This window comes from Drosophila elegans, unplaced genomic scaffold (genome assembly GCF_018152505.1).
Source record: "Drosophila elegans isolate 14027-0461.03 unplaced genomic scaffold, ASM1815250v1 contig_476, whole genome shotgun sequence".
NCBI classification, from domain to species: domain Eukaryota; kingdom Metazoa; phylum Arthropoda; class Insecta; order Diptera; family Drosophilidae; genus Drosophila; species Drosophila elegans.
The window spans coordinates 19,871,162-19,889,843 of NW_024545863.1; the positions used below are offsets into that span (position 1 = coordinate 19,871,162).

The 18,682-nt window shown below is 44.0% G+C and overlaps 6 protein-coding genes across 8 annotated transcripts; 3 read left to right on the plus strand and 3 right to left on the minus strand.

Annotated features, from left to right (window-relative positions):
* Positions 1–183: 183 nt before the first annotated feature.
* Positions 184–1,318, plus strand: LOC108139292 (RPII140-upstream gene protein). Its single transcript, XM_017261989.2, has 4 exons — positions 184–434; positions 496–661; positions 722–810; positions 876–1,318. The coding sequence occupies exons 1-4, from the start codon at positions 262–264 to the stop codon at positions 1,231–1,233; spliced, it is 786 nt and encodes a 261-aa protein (XP_017117478.1). The 5' UTR covers positions 184–261; the 3' UTR covers positions 1,234–1,318.
* On the minus strand, positions 1,265–3,091 carry LOC108139291 (twinfilin). The gene is made up of 4 exons (XM_017261988.2): positions 2,983–3,091; positions 2,846–2,923; positions 1,974–2,749; positions 1,265–1,716 (listed from the first exon to the last, which is right to left on the minus strand). The coding sequence occupies exons 1-4, from the start codon at positions 3,005–3,007 to the stop codon at positions 1,564–1,566; spliced, it is 1,032 nt and encodes a 343-aa protein (XP_017117477.1). The 5' UTR covers positions 3,008–3,091; the 3' UTR covers positions 1,265–1,563.
* A 137-nt stretch (positions 3,092–3,228) lies between these two features.
* LOC108139290 (abl interactor 2) lies at positions 3,229–6,617 on the plus strand. Of its 2 annotated transcripts, XM_017261986.2 has the most exons (7): positions 3,229–3,373; positions 3,538–3,904; positions 4,336–4,958; positions 5,020–5,110; positions 5,187–5,198; positions 5,379–5,566; positions 5,632–6,617. In XM_017261986.2, exons 2-7 carry the CDS (start codon positions 3,549–3,551, stop codon positions 5,793–5,795), a joined length of 1,434 nt encoding a protein of 477 aa, XP_017117475.1. In that variant the 5' UTR covers positions 3,229–3,373; positions 3,538–3,548; the 3' UTR covers positions 5,796–6,617. The 2 variants fall into 2 exon arrangements, with proteins under 2 accessions (XP_017117475.1, XP_017117476.1); XM_017261987.2 differs by lacking the exon at positions 5,187–5,198.
* Positions 6,618–7,421: 804 nt separating this feature from the next.
* Positions 7,422–15,000, plus strand: LOC108139130 (kinesin-like protein KIF19). Of its 2 annotated transcripts, XM_017261744.2 has the most exons (6): positions 7,422–7,569; positions 10,936–11,152; positions 11,821–13,252; positions 13,933–14,081; positions 14,145–14,488; positions 14,641–15,000. In XM_017261744.2, the coding sequence occupies exons 2-6, from the start codon at positions 11,042–11,044 to the stop codon at positions 14,861–14,863; spliced, it is 2,259 nt and encodes a 752-aa protein (XP_017117233.1). In that variant the 5' UTR covers positions 7,422–7,569; positions 10,936–11,041; the 3' UTR covers positions 14,864–15,000. The 2 variants fall into 2 exon arrangements, with proteins under 2 accessions (XP_017117233.1, XP_041565606.1); XM_041709672.1 differs by lacking the exon at positions 7,422–7,569 and having other exon boundaries at positions 10,935–11,152.
* Positions 15,001–15,132: 132 nt separating this feature from the next.
* LOC108139108 (putative gustatory receptor 85a) lies at positions 15,133–16,429 on the minus strand. The gene is made up of 3 exons (XM_017261721.1): positions 15,720–16,429; positions 15,350–15,608; positions 15,133–15,288 (listed from the first exon to the last, which is right to left on the minus strand). Exons 1-3 carry the CDS (start codon positions 16,427–16,429, stop codon positions 15,133–15,135), a joined length of 1,125 nt encoding a protein of 374 aa, XP_017117210.1.
* On the minus strand, positions 16,411–18,131 carry LOC121467605. Its single transcript, XM_041709485.1, has 3 exons — positions 18,045–18,131; positions 17,661–17,934; positions 16,411–16,468 (listed from the first exon to the last, which is right to left on the minus strand). Exons 1-3 carry the CDS (start codon positions 18,121–18,123, stop codon positions 16,459–16,461), a joined length of 363 nt encoding a protein of 120 aa, XP_041565419.1. The 5' UTR covers positions 18,124–18,131; the 3' UTR covers positions 16,411–16,458.
* Positions 18,132–18,682: the final 551 nt, after the last annotated feature.

Here is an 18,682-nt window from a genome sequence, read left to right on the forward strand (position 1 = left end):
TTTCGGGAAAAATTTCAAATTTAAGATTAAACAAATAAGTCAGTAACTATTTATTTGTTTAAATAAATATATATCTTGAGAGCCACTAATTTAATCAAAATATTTGAACTATACAATTTATAACAAAACAAATTCCAATTGGAATCGGCTAAAACTGAACTATGCAGCACTAGAAAAAAAACACTTTCCGACACTAGCACAACCGGTGAACAGCTGATTTTGTTGTTTTCATTTAACCTCGTTATTCAACGCGCTCATAAAATGAGTTTTTTGTTGAAAGGACGCCGGTTTTTGATCGCCGGCATCCTGCCAGCTTTTGAACGCGGCCCAGACGACATAGTGGATAAGGAAAACAAGACTTATAAGGCATTCCTGGCCAGTAAACCGCCAGAGGAAACGGGACTGGAGCGCCTCAAACAAATGTTTTCAATTGAGTTAGTAATCTCTAAAATTAAATAAAAGCGAAGTTTACGTTGAACTTATTTATTTACTTAGCGAGTTTGGTAGTATATCTTCCGAGCTGAATTCAATTTACCAGGCCGGTTTCCTGGGATTCCTCATTGGAGCGATTTACGGCGGAGTTACACAATCGCGCGTGGGCTACATGAATTTCATGGAGAACAACCAGGCCACAGCTTTCAAATCGCACTTTGATGCCAAGGTGGGCAGTTAATCCATCCATTTATTATAAGCCTTACTAATCTTCAATTCCTTGTTGCAGAAAAAGCTACAGGACCAATTTACGGTCAACTTTGCCAAGGGCGGCTTCAAATGGGGCTGGCGAGTGGGACTTTTTACAACTTCCTACTTGTAAGTTTGCCCTTACCAAGTCAAAAAAGCAATCGCTTACACTTCCTATTTGTGCTTATACACAGCGGCATCATCACCTGCATATCTGTGTATCGTGGAAAATCGTCGATCTACGAGTACTTGGCCGCAGGTTCCGTCACCGGCTCCCTTTACAAAATGAATCTGGGACTGCGAGGCATGGCGGCAGGCGGGATCATTGGCGGCTTCTTGGGCGGAGTGGCTGGAGTCACCTCCCTGCTACTGATGAAGGCATCCGGCACTTCGATGGAGGAGGTGCGCTATTGGCAGTACAAGTGGCGGCTCGATCGCGATGATAACATCCAGCAGGCCTTCAAAAAACTGACAGAGGATGAACAACCGGAGCTGTTCAAGGTCCATGACGAAAAGGTACCCGAACAGGTATCCCTGGACTCGGTCAAGTGAGTCTCGAGTGTTTAAAGTAGCCATCGATGTGTAAACTTAGTTGAGTTTTTTTAATTTAAATAAATTGCAAATATGTCCATCTAAAGTAACAATAGACAAGAATACATTTAAGGAAGCCCACATTGGCTGCTGCTATGCGATGTTTCAGTTGATGCCTAGTGCCCCTACAAATATCGGTTGAAAACAGGACGACAGGTAGACACAACACGAAAGAGAAGATATGCGAATGAACACGGAACTCGTTTGGATACAATAAATTAAATGCTCTGCCAGGAACAGAAGGTTGTGGTGGATAGATAGAATTCACTCCGATGGGATCGGGATTCAGACTTAGTCCTCGTTGGTGGGACGCGTGAGTCGCTTGGCGCCGCGATTTGGTGGTCCCTTAGGCTTAGCAAAAGCCGGCCGGTGAAGGATCTTCTTGGGGTGCAGCTCGTCTTGCAGGAAAGCTTCGGTCAACTCGCTACCGCTGTCGATTTCCAGCTGAGGAATAATAAACAAAAAGATTATTACAAATCAATTTAATGAAATCATTTATAAACTATTGTTTATGATTTAAAGTATAGGTATAAGGATAACTGTTCTTAGACTTATGAATCAGAAATGCTGCGTGTTTGATGGTATCATACCAATAAACACAAAAATATAAGACCTATTGGTAATAATTTTGGATTTTTATAGCCCTTATCTTCAGTGTAATAAGTGCAGTCACACCTGCTCATTAAGTTATATAAACTCACCTTCTTGACGACCTCCACGCCGAGGGCCGCTAGCTCCTCGAGGAAGGGAGCCTTGCAGCTGGAGTACATCATGCGCTCGCGCACGGAGCATGAATAGCCCGGCATGGAGTAGACGAACACGTACGACTCGAGGTAGTCGCCCTCGTGCGTGTGCCGGAAAAGGAAGAGGTGGTAGCGGGCATGGTCCTCGGGCACCTGTTTCGGCAGATCGGCAAGTTCCACTTTGGCCGCTCGCGAGACGTGGATTTGCTCCTCCTCCAGATCAATGCGAAATTGCAGGTAGTCGTGTTGGCCGCGCACCAGATCGTGAATGGCGACCACAGTCTGTTCGCTCAAGGGGCAGTTGATTCCGCCCAGAGTTTGGTGCCGGGTACTCGTATTAATCTCTGTGTGGACCTCTGTCTTCCGCAGTTCCTTCAGCTCCTCCTCCCTGTTGGTCAGGGGAGCGGGAGCAGCAAAGTCCTGTTTGTGGCGGCGATATCCCTCCAATGTGGCCTCATCCAAGGTGGTGGCATGCAGCTCCTCGGTTATGTAGGCGGATCCGAACTCCGTTTTCAAAGTGGCCTTTGTGGAGGCGTATACCATCTTCTGCCGGATGCTGGCCGTGTCCGGCGTCCAGCTGATAAGCAGCCAACTGTAGCCGAGGGGAATCTTGGCGTCCAGACGGTACAGAATATAGCAGGGAACATCCTTCTCCAGCAGAGGTCCTATCAATTTGTCGTAGTCGCGCTCCCAGTCCTTTTTCGTCTCCGCCGTGGCGCTACAACTCAGCTGCTCTGTAAATGGGCGGGGTAAGACCGGAAGCCTCGTTATCAAATCTCGTACCTAGTATATATCGTGTGTATATACGTTTCTGGAGCAAATTCACTCACCATTCTCGATCGAAACTTTTACAACGCGAAATTTACCATTCTTCGCTTTACCAAACACCTTGGCCAGCTGCTCGTTGGCTGAAATAAGGCAGGCGAATGTGAGGAAATACTTTTCTGGGTTCTTTATGATAACAAACCTCGAATACCCGTTTGGTGAGACATTTGGACAAACAGATAAAATTATTAATGTTGAAAAAATTATTACTCACAACCAGTGTGCCCGAAGCGCACAAGCAAGAAAATACTGAAAAACTGTATATACCAATTATTGAACTGCTTGAAACTGCTTTACAGTATTTATGCACGAAATCGTGAAATATCGTGCGATAAATATCGTAAGAGGTGCGGTAACTTCGGTTGTTAAAATCGATTGCAAAATCGTCGACATCATTGCTGGCATCGATATTTGTCCACCTCTATCCAGCAACGAACAGACGGAAAATGTAAAGAAAAACTGCATTTAACTGCATTTAAAGCGAAGCAACCAGCCTGGAAAAGCATTTTTAGTGCAATTGCATAGTCAATAAAGTGAGTGAGTGAAAGATATCAAGCGTGAGCCGCTCCAACGGGCAACTGGAGCAGTTGGCGTCGACGTCGGCAGCGAACCAGCCCACGCCCCAAATGTTTACGGGCGTGAAAAGTGCGGAAGAGCAGGGAAACTAATTGGGTTCTCCTCTCCCATTCGCCTGCAGCATCAACACCCATGTTGACCGAAGCCCCCATGGCCAGCGAGAACATCATGGACGAACTAGCCTCTCTGATACGCACCGAGATCCCCGATGGCCGCCAGAGTCTGCGGGACAGCTACACCAATCTGGAGCGGGTGGCCGACTACTGCGAGGACACCTACTACCGCGCAGACAACAAGAAGGCGGCGCTGGAGGCCACCAAGAACTACACCACCCAGTCGCTGGCCAGTGTCGCCTACCAAATCAACACGCTCGCCTACAGCTACATGCAGCTCCTCGAGCTCCAGGCCCAGCAGCTCGGCGAGATGGAGTCCCAGATGAACCACATCGCCCAGACGGTGCACATCCACAAGGAGAAGGTGGCCAGGAGGTAAGGCAGTATAACTCTGGCAGTATAACTATGGGCTCATCTACAAAGAGATGTGCAGTACGGAAATACAAAAGTATATAATGTAGTAGATGGCAGAACAATTCTCTGAGTCACCATTGATAAAAGCTGCCCAATGTGTGTATATTTCATTGTTTCATGGGGTCATGTAGCTGATAAAAACTATTTTCTTTCATTCTTGAGATTTATTGCATTTTAAAATTAAGTAGATTGACTTATACCAGCGACTAGAGGCAGCAATTTTAGCTTGTACTAAATAATAACTTTTCAGTTTGCATAATAGGTTTTATAATTTCTTAAGAAAACCAACCGATTAGTTAAATAATTGAAAATTGAACAACAGTTTTTTACTTTAACGACTTTCCATATTTCCTTTAAAAAATTACAACGCAATCTGCTTTTCAACCCCCCAGGGAGATTGGTGTGCTGACTGCCAACAAGGTGAGCTCGCGCCAGTTCAAGATCGTGGCGCCCATCAATCCGGAGAAGCCCATCAAGTACGTGCGCAAGCCCATCGACTACTCGATGCTGGACGAGATTGGCCACGGCATCAACTCGGCCTCGCACTCGCAGGTGCGCCAGAAGCACCGGGGCTCCAGCCACGGGTCCGTGCAATCGCTGTTGCCCCCGTCAGTGGGTCCGCCGCCGACCACAAAGCCCCCGACTCCGCCGCAGATGTCGCGGGCTGGAAACACCGGCACCCTGGGCAAGTCGGTCAGTAACACTGGGACGCTGGGCAAGAGCTCCCGGGAGTATCGCACTCCGCCGGTGGTCAATCCGCCGCAGGTGCCCTCGCACTACGCACCCAATTATCCGATTGGACATCCGAAGCGCATGTCGACGGCTTCTTCCACGATGACCACCACCACCACTGGCGGTGGGGCGGCAGGCAATGAGCGGGCTGCCGGCTACAGTGCACTGCCGATGCCGCCCAGCCAGCAGATAGCCACCCATGTGAACCTGCCCTCCGCGGGCATGATGCAATCGCTGCCGCCGCCGCCACCTACTACGTATGACGATCGGAGCAGCATGCCACGTTAGTTTAATGGAGTAATCCACAAAAATGCCTGGCTAATTATCCTGTTTTCAATCCTTAGCTGCTCCCCCTTCGCCGCTGACGGTGTCGCAGCACGAAATGACCGAGCAGAGTCACATTGGCATGCATACGCTGGGACGCAACATCAACAGGTAAGTCTGCGCCTCACAAACGCATCCCATACGTTGTGTATTTATAACTGATTTCATGTTCTCTATGCAAATCCAGGAATCCGAATCGGTAAATTGCATGTTTTTGTCTTATTTAAAGGGTTACACACAGTTGAAATATACAAAATTATTTGTTAATTAGTACACCTTGTGATTGTCTCGCATTTTTAGCAAAAATATGCATTTAACTGCGTGTAAACCCGTAACGTTCATAACTATTCCACTATATTAACAAATTCTTTTCCCCAAGAAACCATTTCAGCTTGAACTTTGCACGTCCAGGCTCCCAGTCGCCGCCTTTGCCACCTCCGCCGCCGCCGGAGGATGAGCACCAGGACTTCGGACGACCACGCACCTCGACGGGACCGCAGCTGGCGCCCATAGTGCCCGAGGATCAGAACTTGCCCGGCTGGGTACCCAAGAACTTCATCGAGAAGGGTAGGTTTCAAGCTGTTCGCCACTAGAATTAGAAGCCTTGTTAATTTTCCATAATTATATTTCAGTGGTAGCCATATACGACTACTATGCCGACAAGGACGACGAGCTTAGCTTCCAGGAGAGCTCGGTGCTGTACGTGCTCAAGAAGAACGACGACGGCTGGTGGGAGGGCGTCATGGATGGGGTGACCGGCCTGTTTCCGGGAAATTACGTAGAGCCCTGTGTCTAAGCCTCGCCTCGATATTCTTAACATGCCAACCATTACAATAATCTGCATTATCTGGCCTGTTGCAGCCCTCTGCTACTTCTCAAGAACTCCCAATTTTTCGCTTAGATATCGAGGGCTTCTGAGGACAAGTGAGGGTCGCAACAGGCTCGGTTGACAATGACGATAACATTTTGAGCATATTGATAAGGACAATTATACAATTACACGCCTACGCAAGCACAGCAGGCCAGAGAAAGCGACGAGAATTCCATTAGCATCAGCCAATTGCATTTAGTCTAATATAAAAGAGCACACACACAGGATCCCCGGGCTGAGGATAACGCTTGCTGCCCAACTAAACCTATTTACACTCTATTAGTCGAAAGCCAACAAAGCAACAGGGGGAAAGGCGAAAGCGGAAACCCGTAAATAACTTATGCGATATTCTGAAATTGATCCACAGACGTAGACGAATTCAGTCCTGCCCCTGCCACAAACCCAATTACTTTAAATATTTGCTCACAGTTTTGTCAAGCGATTTGTGTTTGCCTTGCGCTTGGATATTTCCGGCTATTATTCAACTATACTACTACCCATACCTACACCTTACTCCCCCAGCAATAATGTAGGCTATATAAATTTCAGTTAGCATTTAATACTTAAGTATTGGCCAGTTGGAACTTTTGTTTGCACTTTTACGAACCGCATCGATAACTTTATTTTGCGAAGGTTTAGTTAATATGGAATTGCCAGCAACGGAATCAAATTAAATTTACACAATACAAGTACACACACGCTCTATATGGTAAAAAATAATAGCTAATAAAAATTTCAATTTCTAAACCACAAGGCCTTGTTCTTTGACCGTGTAATTTGCATTGACCTTCTCGTGAGCCAAGACGGATGCCAATAAAAATCCGTAATTGGGGCAAGGCTTCGTGGCCTGCCAAATTTAAATTGGAAATCTTGAATGCAAATTTCCGAGCATGTGATGGATGGCTTGAATATTTACAAATGCCAACACTCTTGTAGGGCAGTCGAGCAGTCAGTCAATCAATCCATCATAATCGACACGCTGCTCTACAAACCGAATTCAATTCAATGTCTCGTCGTTCGGAAAAGTTCTATAACTCTGCTCCAGGTAAATTATTGTTTTCTTCATTTTTTTCGTTTGCTGAATTTATTATCAGGCTTCAAGGAGTTGACGTGGCGGAAATGCCAAAAAAGTGGAGTGCTGCATGATTTGCATAAAATGTGCTAAATCGTTGCCCACTTTTTGGGGCCGTCAACTGTGGAAATACCTTTATTTGTGGACAATTATTAAAGTGGACCTCAACAACTTGGATACGGAATCTTTGGCAGCAACTTTGGGCCAACTATTTAACCCACAACTGGCCAGCGGCAGGTGAAACTCGCCAGAAATGTATGCAAAATGTGGCGCATTAGCATTTCAACAATGCCGTTGTATAAACGCGGCAACAACAAAAATTGATTGTGCCGTGCCAGGAGTCAACCCCACTGGCCGACTACACCACCCCCACCCATCTGCAGGCCATCCCACCCCCTGGACATGCCTATAATTTCGTTATTTTCTGACCAGGTCGAGTCCGGAGTAGGACCCTTCAGTTGAGTTTGATACGTCGACGCGAATGGTTCTACAAACCGCTTTTATTTCGAATATTTCTTGCAGCCGTCGGCGCCCCAGCGTTTCCGGTTTTTGGCTTTAAAATTCTTTTCGGCTAGTGGCGTGTCCGGAAAGTTTTCCAAGCGGATAAAGTGCAAAACAAAACTATTTGTAAGTGAGCCGCGCTGCAGCGGTGCTTGGGAAAGTTTTTATCAATTGTTTGTTTTACATAATCGAATTGGAGTCGAGATTGGGGTTGGCTTCTCGCTGCGGGAACCGCATTTAATTGACCTACTTGGAGCCGGATTTACTTGCTGGCCAAGTGATGTGTAAAATATTACATTATTTCATGTCAGGATTGAGGCCACTGGCCACTTTGTTTATGGCGAAAACAATTCGCGTCGTCAATGCGGACAAGTTAGCCCACTTGGGGCCGAAATTCCCAGTGTTTCGTGACACGCACAGTTTTCCCGAAACGCGTTAATTTCAATACCCTGTGAAGGTTAAAGGTTTTGCACTTGCATCGTAGTCCGCCTCAAAAATGACGTCACTTTGGATGCATATCGGGGGCTGGTCACTCAACTTGAATGGGCCACTAAAAATAAACTCGGCGCCCAAGAAAATGGCTTGGGGTAATTAAGCCGTCTTCAGGTCGCCTGGGCCATCAATCACCACCGCTGCGTATACGCAATGTCCCAAGTGGGTAATTACAGTTTCTGAGGTTTACCGTGCTAAGGTTTTGTTAGCTTGGCTGGATTTTAATGAGAATTACTTGAATTTCCTTTTGACACCATAGAACTATGAAAAAACCATTTACATATTTCAAAAGTCTTGTAAATCAAGATTACCGTGGCCATAAAATCTTAAAATATAAGTTAATAAAACCAAGAATATAGCGAAATTTACCAATACTAAATAAAAAATTAATGTACTATTAATGAATAAATTTATTTACTTAAACACATTAAAAACTTTGTTACTAAAGAGGTAAGATATTTTTTATTTTAATTTGTTTTTTAATTAAAAACACCCCGTCTATAACTATAAACTACTTTCCAATAACGAAATAATTTGTACTTCAGTAACATTGTTACTTATGTAGAATTAATTATTAAAGTGTTCTTTATATTTAAATGTTAATTTACACGTAAAAGCACACTTTTATTTACAGTGCTATTATTTTGTGACCTCTTTTGCTGGTTGTTGATGCAGAGAACCTAAGACTTGAATAAAACGATTTGTCAGTGCTTAGAGGTCTTTGTTTTAGTAAGATCCCAATCAATAGGTTTTGTTTATTTTGGAAGCCTCTTTGTCAATGGTCATTGGCATAAGTGAGTTAAAAGGAAAACATTCTCTATCACTTGCCGCCTGTCCCTGATCGGAAAGCAAACTCATTAAGGATAAAAAGTCTGTCATACGTGTTATTACTTAGCCATGCTTGGAGTTAAAGGACTTCACCAAGCACCCTTTCCATCTGAAACAAGGTTTCCCCCCGAAAATCCTTTCAAAGTTCCAATCCATATGCGGCATTCCATTTTCTACGCCACCAATTGGCCCAATTCCCACTCCTGATTTCCGCTAATGAGCTCCAACCAGACCACTAAGTGTTGGCCAAACAAAAGCTTCGCCCCCAGCTCCCAAACGGGGTTCACTAGCCGGCAAATCAAAACATGGCATACCAAAGCGTTAAAAACATTAACAGTCGACGTGCGACAACAACCGAAGACAAAGTCAGCGAGCCACCGCACCACCCAGCCAGCTACTCACCTAGCCAGCTACCCAGCTAACCACCCAACAACCCATCCAAACCACCACCCGACTGGCCCCTTATCGAGTTTTACAGAAGTCCTGTCCACTGGCTTTCGTGTCGTGTCTGCTGGCAATTTACACAAATTCAATAAACGACAAAAGCCCGCAATAGAATGTGAAACAAGAACTGGCAAAAGTGTTGAGGTCTCCTTGTGGGCGGTGGTTCGCATCGAATCGGTCTTAAATGGGTGGTGTTGGAGTGGGTGCTCATTGAAGTGCTTCAATCGATTTTAGACATTACCAAATTTTCTGCGGAATCTCCTTAAGTCCGCCCCTTACAAAGGGATAATATAACATAAAAATAACTTTTAAAAGAAATATCCATGACATTTTTAAATTTAATTTTAATTCTGCTAACGTATACCGAATTAAGATCAAGTGATTAATTCAACAATTATTAGAATAGTTGTAAGCACTTAAAACTCTTTTTATTTACATATGCAAAAAATTACATTTTTAAGTACCATATTCAAAAAATTCTGCGATATAAATCATCTGTTTTATTTTATTAATATTTTAATTATAATTGGAACTATTGAAATGAGAAATTATTTGGATACCAATGAACTATGAAGAGCACATTTTTATTTTATAATTAAATAAAATATTGTAAGAAAGTTTTCATAAAATATTTTAGATCTCAAAATTGGTTGCCTTTCCTTAATATATTAACTAAAAAATATTCTCAGTGTATCGAGCACCACCCTATCACTCAATTCGAGCCCCCATCATTGTTGACATTCGAGGCCTGTAATTTGTGTAAATATTTGAGGAGAAAGTGTGGCGGAGACTTAGGTGCCTTTGTTCTGGGTAGTTTTATCATAAATTCATGGCACCTGAATGGGAACATGAAATTAAATTTAATAATGTACGCCCATGCCACCCAACGCTTCCACGTTTTATAATTGAATAGCTCTTAGGCAAATGAAATAAATTATGGGTTGGGGGAAGCGACAGTTGGTTGCCGGGCTGACATCGTGGTTTTGATCGGGTTAAAGGTCACAAAACATGGATTATGAATTGGCTTTAATGCGTGACAATTCCATTTGAGGTGTCATTCTCATTTATCCATTACCCTTTCTGAAATATTAAACAGTTTGCTTAGTCTATAGTGTTGTCAAAATATTTTATTTGGTTTTGAGTGGAAAAGAATTTAATGCACACTGTTTTTTATTTTCCGTTTTTTTTCAAGCCAATATTTAAATTTGGTTGTTAATTGAAATTTTTAAACTTATACACATTTTGAATCGAAAAGTACTTCACCTTTTTTATAAGTACTTGTCATCATCATGAGTATATTAATAGATTATATAAAAGTGTTGCCTAACCTTCGGTTCCCTGTTAGGAGGACCATAAGTCTTAAACCCATCCGAAGGTTCGTAGACCTGTCAGGAGTTTCTAGTAAAAGTACAGTACCCTCTCGATAACCATCGAACTGCTCCATTTGATTTGCATTCGAAGACACGCAGGGACTTTTGGGTGTTCAAGTTCACGGCTTGATTTATGGCTCACGCCAGCTCCTTGAGCTGGGAGCCACAGGTAAACAAGACCCACGGGACCCAAACCCCAAGGCCACTCCGTCCTGCCCAGAAATCCCCTTTTGTAGGGGCGAGACCTTGGCGCGCAAATTCACAAATCCATTAAGAGTTCGTTGGGTGTTTCCCGCGCTGATGGCATTTTTACGATTGTTGACAACAAATTGACACGATTTGTAATGGTCTTGTCCAGGTCAGGTCATCAGCCAGGTTAGGCGGCACGTGGCCAGTCAAGGACCTAGGCCCACCCACGCCCACAGCCATATATATATATATATATATCCCGGAGGATCGGAGCCATGTCGGCCACTGCTGGAGCGAGCAGCTGGTCGGGAAGCAGCGGGGGCAGCAACTCCTCCCAAGGACGATCCATTGCAACCGCCCAGCCGGCACAGGAGGAGCGCCTTGTGGTGAGTATATGGGGTATTTTGAGGTGCGGATGACTAGGCTAAATACCAGATATAATAGCCCTACCTTATGTGAATGAGTCAAACAGATTTAAGTATATAGAAACAGTTCTAAAGCTTTTCAAAAATGTGAGCATTTACTCTGACCAGATTAAAATAAAAAGAATAAACATAAAACAAGTAAGTCGTTTAATAAGTTGAAATATTTTAAACATATTACACACATAAAAAGTGCCAGTGACAACAAATACGATTTAATTTGACCATTGAATAATAACAATAATAAAATTAATCTTATTGCATGGCAATTATTTGCTTTCTCTCTTGCATTCGAACTTGTCAAAGTGATTCCCCAAGTATCAAGGCCAAACCATGCATGCTCGTAATAGTCATTGTTCATCATCTTCCAGAACTCAAGGGGGGGTTTAAGAGCTTAGGGGTTTCTTGGGAAAATGCGATCAAAGAGTAAAGTTTAACACTCTACCCTAGGTGTATCCCATTTTCCCGGAGAAAAGGCCCCAAAACCCCGCTTTGATTAATAATGACAATTTCGTACTATATTTAATTATCTTCTCAAATAGGCTTTCTCAAAAATCTTTTGGATATGTATTACTCAAATCTTACGGATTTTAACCAAAAAATACAAATTTTAAACCCCTAATACCTTCCAGGTTGCAGTTCGGGTACGACCCAGTTTAGATGGCACAGAACGTTGCATTGAGGTCGTGTCCGGAGGATCCCTTCTGTACGACGACGGCGGCAAGAGTCGACCGCGGCAGTACTCGTACGATCATGTTTTTCGGGAGCACGACAGCCAGGAGCAGGTGTACAAGACCACCACTGCTCCGCTGGTTAGGGATGTCCTGAACGGCTTGAATGCGGCCGTGTTCGCCTACGGAGCCACGGGTTCCGGCAAGACGCACACCATGCTGGGGCCTGTGCCGCGCAAGAAACTGCAGACCGGCGACCGGGCCACGGCCACCGCCCCCTGTGATTCCACGGACGTGAGCAGCCAGGACATTGGACTAATGGTGCGTGCCATAGAGGACATTTTCAGTCACATCGAGTCGGCGGAGGCGGACTCCTGCCGGGTGTCCATATCCTATCTGGAGATATACAATGAGCTGATCCGCGATCTCCTCAATCCCGGCGGACCCTTGGAGCTGCGCGAGGATCATCGTGGCCAGCGCATCACGGTAGCGGGTCTCTCGGAGATAACCACTTCAAGCAGAAAGGAGGTAGTGAGTTTGTTGCTCAAGGGCAACAAAGCCAGGACCATGGAGCCAACGGCCGCCAACCAGACCTCCTCGCGCAGCCACGCCCTCTTGAGCATCATGGTCCAGGCCCGGACGCCGCTGGGCACCAAGCAGGGCCGGCTCTTCCTCACCGATCTAGCTGGATCGGAGCGGGCCAAGAAGACCAAGAATCGAGGGAAACGACTGCAGGAGGGGGCGCACATAAATCGCAGCCTGTTGGCATTGGGTAACGTGATCAACGGGCTGTCCGGCGGGGCGAGATATGTAAACTACCGGGACTCCAAGCTAACCAGGCTGCTCAAGGAGGCACTGAGCGGTCGCTGCAAGACCGTAATGATTGCCCACGTCGCCCCGGAAAGTAAGCACCGCGACGAGACCAAGAACACCCTGGTGTACGCGGATCGGGCCAACAGCATCACCACCAAGCTGCAGAACTCCGTCTACATCGATGAGTTCAAGGACTTCCCCACCAAACACTATCAAAGCCTCGTCTCGGAGTTGCGCGACGAGGTTTCGCGTCTGCGCACCAAGATGCTAACCGAAAGGCCCCGAAGTGGAGCAGCTGCAGCAGCGGCGGCCGCAGCAGCCTCTGGATCGGCAGTTGCTACTGGGTCTGGAGCTGGACCGGAGGTTGTCCAGGAACACGACGAGCAGCGGAGGACGGAACTGCGATACCTCCGCGAACAGATCGTCCTCACCTTCAAGCAGCAGATGAAGCTGCGCCGGAAGCTCCTCGAGGCCGAGAGTCATCTCTTGGGACTGGAACTGGATGCCGAGCGGCAGCACATGATCATCTCCCACTGGCAAGGACGCATTGGAAAGCTGTATGACGCTATGGGCGAGGATGGTTAGTCGTTTACCCATCAGACCCCTTTGAGAACAAAAATTATTATTTTAATACTGATCACGGTTTTCTCATTAATTGATTTTAAACTTTGTACTAACTACTAATTTCATTCATTTTAAAATATCATACCAAAATTCCATTTTTTTCCGGAGGTAAAATTAAGAAACCGTTCATTAACTACTTTTAACCCTCCGTTGGCCACCAAGGACTGACTGAACCCTTTTGCACTTTAGACATCAAATTAACATATAATACTTCTTTCGTATCTACCGGCTTGTGCTTAATTAATAAATCATTTAAAAAAGTTCACAAAAATGTCTGGCTGGACAAATATACAAAATTTATGGAAATATTTTGCATGTCACCTTTTTATCTGGATTAATTTCTAATTTTTCATAGTTAATGTATATTCTGACTACGTTCCTTTACAAAAAGGACGCTACCTTGAGAAATGTTATTCTTCCACGTTACAAATCTAAGTATTAGAGTATAAGTATTATTTATTTATTTACATTTTTAAAATGGTGTACAACGGAGGCTTAAATTTTCTGAAATTCTTTCTTCAAAAATACACATAGAGAAAGGATTTCATGTAATTCGAATCAGCTATACTTCTATAAAAAGGTTTTTTGAGGTTTAACTAATATTTTGGTTTACATGTTTATTGCTGGTCTTTGCAGACATTGAATCAGAGGGATCGGTGGCCCTGAAGAATGCCTGGGGTGAGTTGGCAGCAATCGAGAAGGAAACACGGCGCTCCAAGGAAATTCGTGAGCGGACGGAGCACGAGTTGGAGCAGTGTCGTCAGAAGGGGGTCAAGCTGGAGGATGTGAGTCTAAGCCATACATATATGTAACTACATATATAATAAGCTGTTCGTTTCTTCCGCCAGGAGCTGCCAGAGCGCATCAGCAGCGATGAGGAGCGCGAACTGCTGGCCCTGCTCTGCCGCGTCCACGAGTTGGAGGCGGACAAGGTCTCCCTGCAGGCGGAGCGACTGGCCCGCCAGGCGGAACTGCGCCGGCGTGACCTCCAGCTGCTGCGAGCGGAGCGGCAGCGGCGCCTCTGCGAGGACATCATCAGCTCCCAGAGGCGGCTCATCGAAGAGGGCAACGTGGATCTGCCGGACGAGTTACGGGAGCTCTATGGTCTCTACCAGCAGGAGATCCATGCGGGCGTGGTCACACCCAGCACCAGCAACTACGAGAGGAAGCTACCGCCCATCTACACAGCAGGGTAAGTTTTTCCTTAATTGTATGCTTCACTTTCAACGGCAAAACTCTACAATTTGGAGTTTATCTCAAGAAAAATTTAAGAATTGCTCAGAAATGTATAGACAAAGAGCTAGTGATGGAAATTAAGAATAAATACACTATATCTGCTGTTAGATCGGACTCACCCGGCTCCAGTTCCAGTTCAGAGTGGTCGCCGGCTTCACCCCTGCCGCAAATCGATAACCAGATGGATCCTGTCGACCGCGTCATGGGTCCGCCCGTCAATCCTCGTCTGCCCCGACTTTCCACAGCCTCGAATGGGAATATTTCGGTCGGAGGACCACGTCGACCTTCGCTGCGGGTGGCCAGGAATTCCCATCCGCATCAACATCCGTAGGATCGGGGACAGCGGACGGAGGGGAGCTGCTCAGGAATAGATGTTACTAAGGGTTAGGATTTTAGGAACTGGAAACGATTGTCTGCTCAAATTACTTGCTGTATTATAAATAACTATCACACGCACTTAAATATGTCCTCAAACGTATCAATAAATCAAAAAGAGAGTTTAAAAATTTATTTAATAAATGGGTGAGATGGGATTCCAAGCAAGGAACATTTAAAAAAAAAATGGTAATGGACATAATAAAATCCAACTTTAAATTGCCACTAAAACATCGAACTGTATTCGCTTTGTACCATATATATGACATGCAGCAGGATAACCGAGCAGCCGTCGAAGGCCAAGCTTCGATTCATGCGATAAGTCCCGAAAATGTGGACTTGGGTATGCTGCTCCGCCAGTTGGAGAGAGAACCATTCCATCTGCGAAAAATAAGGACCTTAAGACCGAACTAGAACCAGAAATTTTGATTGGATAACTCACACTTCGTTCCATCCGCACATCCCGACAGTAAAGCCCCCTGATCGCCTCCTTTGTGGTCTCCAAAAGGGAATCCGCGGTGTGGGTCAGGGTATTCATCATCAGTGAAAAGAGCATCGGCTGTATACAGGTGACGAAAACCATCTGCAGGTACTCCAGTTCCGATTCAATGGCACTGTGGCCAAGGAACACGCGAACCATCATGTATCCGACCCGTATGCCACTCCACACATTCCGCATCAGGTAGCACAGAAACACAAACCTAAAGTGGAATGTAAAACTCAGGGTGATTTCTAATAGTTTATTTTGGACAATGCCAATAATAATTGCCATTTATTTAAAACAAGGAAAGCAATTAGTCCAATATACTAACCTGAAGACAAAGCAAACCTCATCCGTCAAATCAATCAGTGTTTGGAACAGGGCTTGCAGCCTACGCAGACGACAAAGCTGATCTGGAAAAGGTTTCGGATCCAAGATCACCATCTCCAGACCCGACTCCAAGCGCCACCAATTGCGGCAGATCTCCAAGATGAGGCCAAAGACCAAAGAGTTCGCGGCAAAGATCATGCATTCGGAGAGGAAACAGTTGCAGGGATTGTGATATCCTCTCACAAATCGCCTGACATTCAAGGCAGCATGGATGGCGAGTCGTAGGATCAGCAGGAATGTCAGTGTAATCGTGAGAATATTCAGAAATCGCTTCTTGCTCTTGGGCACCTGGTAGCCACGTGAGTTACATATACCCTCCAGTTTCTGAAGTTTCTCAATCATATTACGAATTCGATCCTGCCGCCGATAGGCACAGCCCATGCAACTGATCAGGGACAGGAATACGAGGCCGAAGTATGTGATGGCAGCCAGCCGCACCAGCGGTGATTTCTCAAACGAATCAGCACTGAAGTGCCAAAAATTCATCAGAAACTTTATCGTCAATATGATTACCACAAAGTTGTGGATTATCCGATAGCTGGATAGAAATTGGGACCGGCGTAATCTCCCCGAGGAGAAGTAGAACGTGGTGATGTCATTCAAGGTGCAAAACCAAATAAATCCAAGCTGAAGCGCTCGTCTCGGTGACATTATGGTGCTGTTTGGAGTCGCCTATAAAATCAACTGAGCCTTGAGTGGCAAGGAAATCGATTTACAGTGCCGCAATTCCAATCAATTTAAGCAGGTTTTATACCCTTGCAGAGGGTATTATAATTTCAGTCAGAAGTTTGCAACGCAGTGAAGGAGACATTTCCGACCCTATAAAGTATATATATATTCTTGACCAGCATCACAAGGAGAGTCGATCTAGCCATGTCCGTCTGTCCTTCCGTTTCTACGCAAACTAGTCTCTCAGTTTTAAAGCTATCTGCATGAAACTCTCCCAAAAGTTGTCTTTCTATTGCAGGTAGTATATAAGTCGGAACGAGCCGGATCGGACGACTATAGCATATAGTTCCCATAGGAACAATCGGAAACATAAATTTTAAAAAATTATAACTTTGCTGTTTTTTAATTTTTTTTTTGTTCTTCGACATATAGTTATGGTTAAATATTTCAGAATGACAGTTTAAATTTCATCAAAACCTAAATTAATGACTTATTAATAATTTGACAGTTCAGTATTACGCTTTTAATTTTATTGAAATCGGAAAAGGATATCACATAGCTGTCATAGGAACTATCGAATAATTATGCTGCAAATCATCATAGCTTCAATGTTTTTAGACAGTTAATCATATGCTTTCAAGAATATTTAATTTTTTAATAGCTGCAAGGGTATATAAACTTCGGCTTGCCGAAGTTTGCTTCCTTTCTTGTTCTATTGGGAATTTTCTTTTACATCGTAATTATCTTTATTATCAATCTTTAGTTCGCCATATCAAACCTCACTTTTTTACAAGTTCAATTAGCTTTCGTTGAAAGCATTACCGGATTACAAATGTTTACAAAATCCCAGAGGAACAAATATCGAAACCCACAACAGGTCCCAAAATGGATCCGTTGAGAGAAATATAGGTTTTTCCTCTACATGTTAAAGAAATACATATAAATATAATTGATTTTTGAACCACAAGCTTTTACTTTTAAAATAACTAAAGAGATAACAATGTGTACTTTTCATAAATTGAGAAATAAAGTTAAGCATAAATAAATATTAAATTATTTCAAAAGTATCAAGATAATGGTGTTCCAATAAAGCAATTGCTTGATTAACTAATTTTGATTTTTTTTTAAGCATTTTAAGCTTAATTGAAATACATTAATCTAGAACCTAATTGAAATAGGGTTGGTAAAAAGTAATTGAACATTTTTTAGTTACTCTAATGGTTTCCTGTCAAACGTGCAATATTTGGTGGATTTGTAGGGAGATGCCGTCCACTTAAAAGACTTCTCCTCCTGCGCCAAGTGCATTTCTTGTGGATTTGTATTGACCACCACTGTAAATGAATTCTGTGGGGAAAGAATCCAACATAACTTTTTGGGAGAATAGGCCGGGGTTTCCACAGGGCGCTTTAGTAAATCTTTTGCGTTGTTTAAATCTTGTTTGACCGATTTTCCCAGGCACTCTTCGGATGAAAGCAGTTGTGTAAGCGCTTTTTAGTTGATTGATAGATATAATTAAATTCGTATGTTTAAGTCCATTTGTCGGGAGTTTCTTAGGGAAGGTAATTTAGTGGTTTAGTTGGAATATTTAAATACTTACCGATTTCGGAGTTGCAGGGGCAGTTGTAAAGCACCAAAGTTCCACGATGAAGAGTTTGTGAATTTACATAGTTCGCCATTGCATCTGCGCGTGATCATTATTACGTAATTTGTCACGGAGTCCGTTTTCATCATCTGTAGATCATTTCCACAATGCCCTTTGCAGTGGCACCTGCGATAGTTTATTTTTCCGTGGTTGGTGAAGCGCATCTGATGAAATTCCTCCGAATAAGCGGGTTAAAAGTTTCGATTTCGATTGTGGACAGAGTTGCCAGTCTTCCTCGAACATTCGAAGTTGCACCAGTGCGGTGTAATATCCTGATTCCATTGGCACATTAAAACGCATTAAGCCTAATGCGCGCTTATTTACACATTTACCCATAACGTTTTTATTTAGAACAAGATTCTATATGGCAAAATTTTTGATTTCTTACGAATAAAAAATCTATTTTGCTTAAAAATGACTGAAAACAAGCGGGCGTGCTGAACTTATTTTGTTTAGAAACATTGGTCTATCCTAATGAGCATTAAAGTGTCCAGTAAACTCGTACACATTCATGATCTTTAATTTATTTCGATTGGCTTTGCGACAATTTAAAACTAAACAAACACATTTCAGCTGTTCCTACCATTCATATG

What these genes read in the sequence shown, in the direction of transcription:
- LOC108139292 (XM_017261989.2), top strand. Translation starts at nt 262, where the DNA reads ATGAGTTTTTTGTTGAAAGGACGCCGGTTTTTGATCGCCGGCATCCTG. An exon ending in AAACAAATGTTTTCAATTGA is followed by an intron (nt 435 to 495) that starts GTTAGTAATCTC and finishes TTATTTACTTAG; the next exon opens with CGAGTTTGGTAGTATATCTT. An exon ending in CTTTTTACAACTTCCTACTT is followed by an intron (nt 811 to 875) that starts GTAAGTTTGCCC and finishes GCTTATACACAG; the next exon opens with CGGCATCATCACCTGCATAT.
- LOC108139291 (XM_017261988.2), bottom strand. Translation starts at nt 3,007, where the DNA reads ATGTCTCACCAAACGGGTATTCGAG. An exon ending in AAAAGTTTCGATCGAGAATG is followed by an intron (nt 2,750 to 2,845) that starts GTGAGTGAATTT and finishes GCCCATTTACAG; the next exon opens with AGCAGCTGAGTTGTAGCGCC. An exon ending in GCGTGGAGGTCGTCAAGAAG is followed by an intron (nt 1,717 to 1,973) that starts GTGAGTTTATAT and finishes ATTATTCCTCAG; the next exon opens with CTGGAAATCGACAGCGGTAG.
- LOC108139290 (XM_017261986.2), top strand. Translation starts at nt 3,549, where the DNA reads ATGTTGACCGAAGCCCCCATGGCCAGCGAGAACATCATGGACGAACTA. An exon ending in CGATCGGAGCAGCATGCCAC is followed by an intron (nt 4,959 to 5,019) that starts GTTAGTTTAATG and finishes TTCAATCCTTAG; the next exon opens with CTGCTCCCCCTTCGCCGCTG. An exon ending in CAAGAACTTCATCGAGAAGG is followed by an intron (nt 5,567 to 5,631) that starts GTAGGTTTCAAG and finishes ATTATATTTCAG; the next exon opens with TGGTAGCCATATACGACTAC.
- LOC108139130 (XM_017261744.2), top strand. Translation starts at nt 11,042, where the DNA reads ATGTCGGCCACTGCTGGAGCGAGCAGCTGGTCGGGAAGCAGCGGGGGC. An exon ending in AGGGGGTCAAGCTGGAGGAT is followed by an intron (nt 14,082 to 14,144) that starts GTGAGTCTAAGC and finishes TTCTTCCGCCAG; the next exon opens with GAGCTGCCAGAGCGCATCAG. An exon ending in CCGCCCATCTACACAGCAGG is followed by an intron (nt 14,489 to 14,640) that starts GTAAGTTTTTCC and finishes ATCTGCTGTTAG; the next exon opens with ATCGGACTCACCCGGCTCCA.
- LOC108139108 (XM_017261721.1), bottom strand. Translation starts at nt 16,429, where the DNA reads ATGTCACCGAGACGAGCGCTTCAGCTTGGATTTATTTGGTTTTGCACC. An exon ending in GAGGTTTGCTTTGTCTTCAG is followed by an intron (nt 15,609 to 15,719) that starts GTTAGTATATTG and finishes ATTCCACTTTAG; the next exon opens with GTTTGTGTTTCTGTGCTACC. An exon ending in ATGTGCGGATGGAACGAAGT is followed by an intron (nt 15,289 to 15,349) that starts GTGAGTTATCCA and finishes TATTTTTCGCAG; the next exon opens with ATGGAATGGTTCTCTCTCCA.
- LOC121467605 (XM_041709485.1), bottom strand. Translation starts at nt 18,123, where the DNA reads ATGGCGAACTATGTAAATTCACAAACTCTTCATCGTGGAACTTTGGTG. An exon ending in CCCCTGCAACTCCGAAATCG is followed by an intron (nt 17,935 to 18,044) that starts GTAAGTATTTAA and finishes TCAACTAAAAAG; the next exon opens with CGCTTACACAACTGCTTTCA.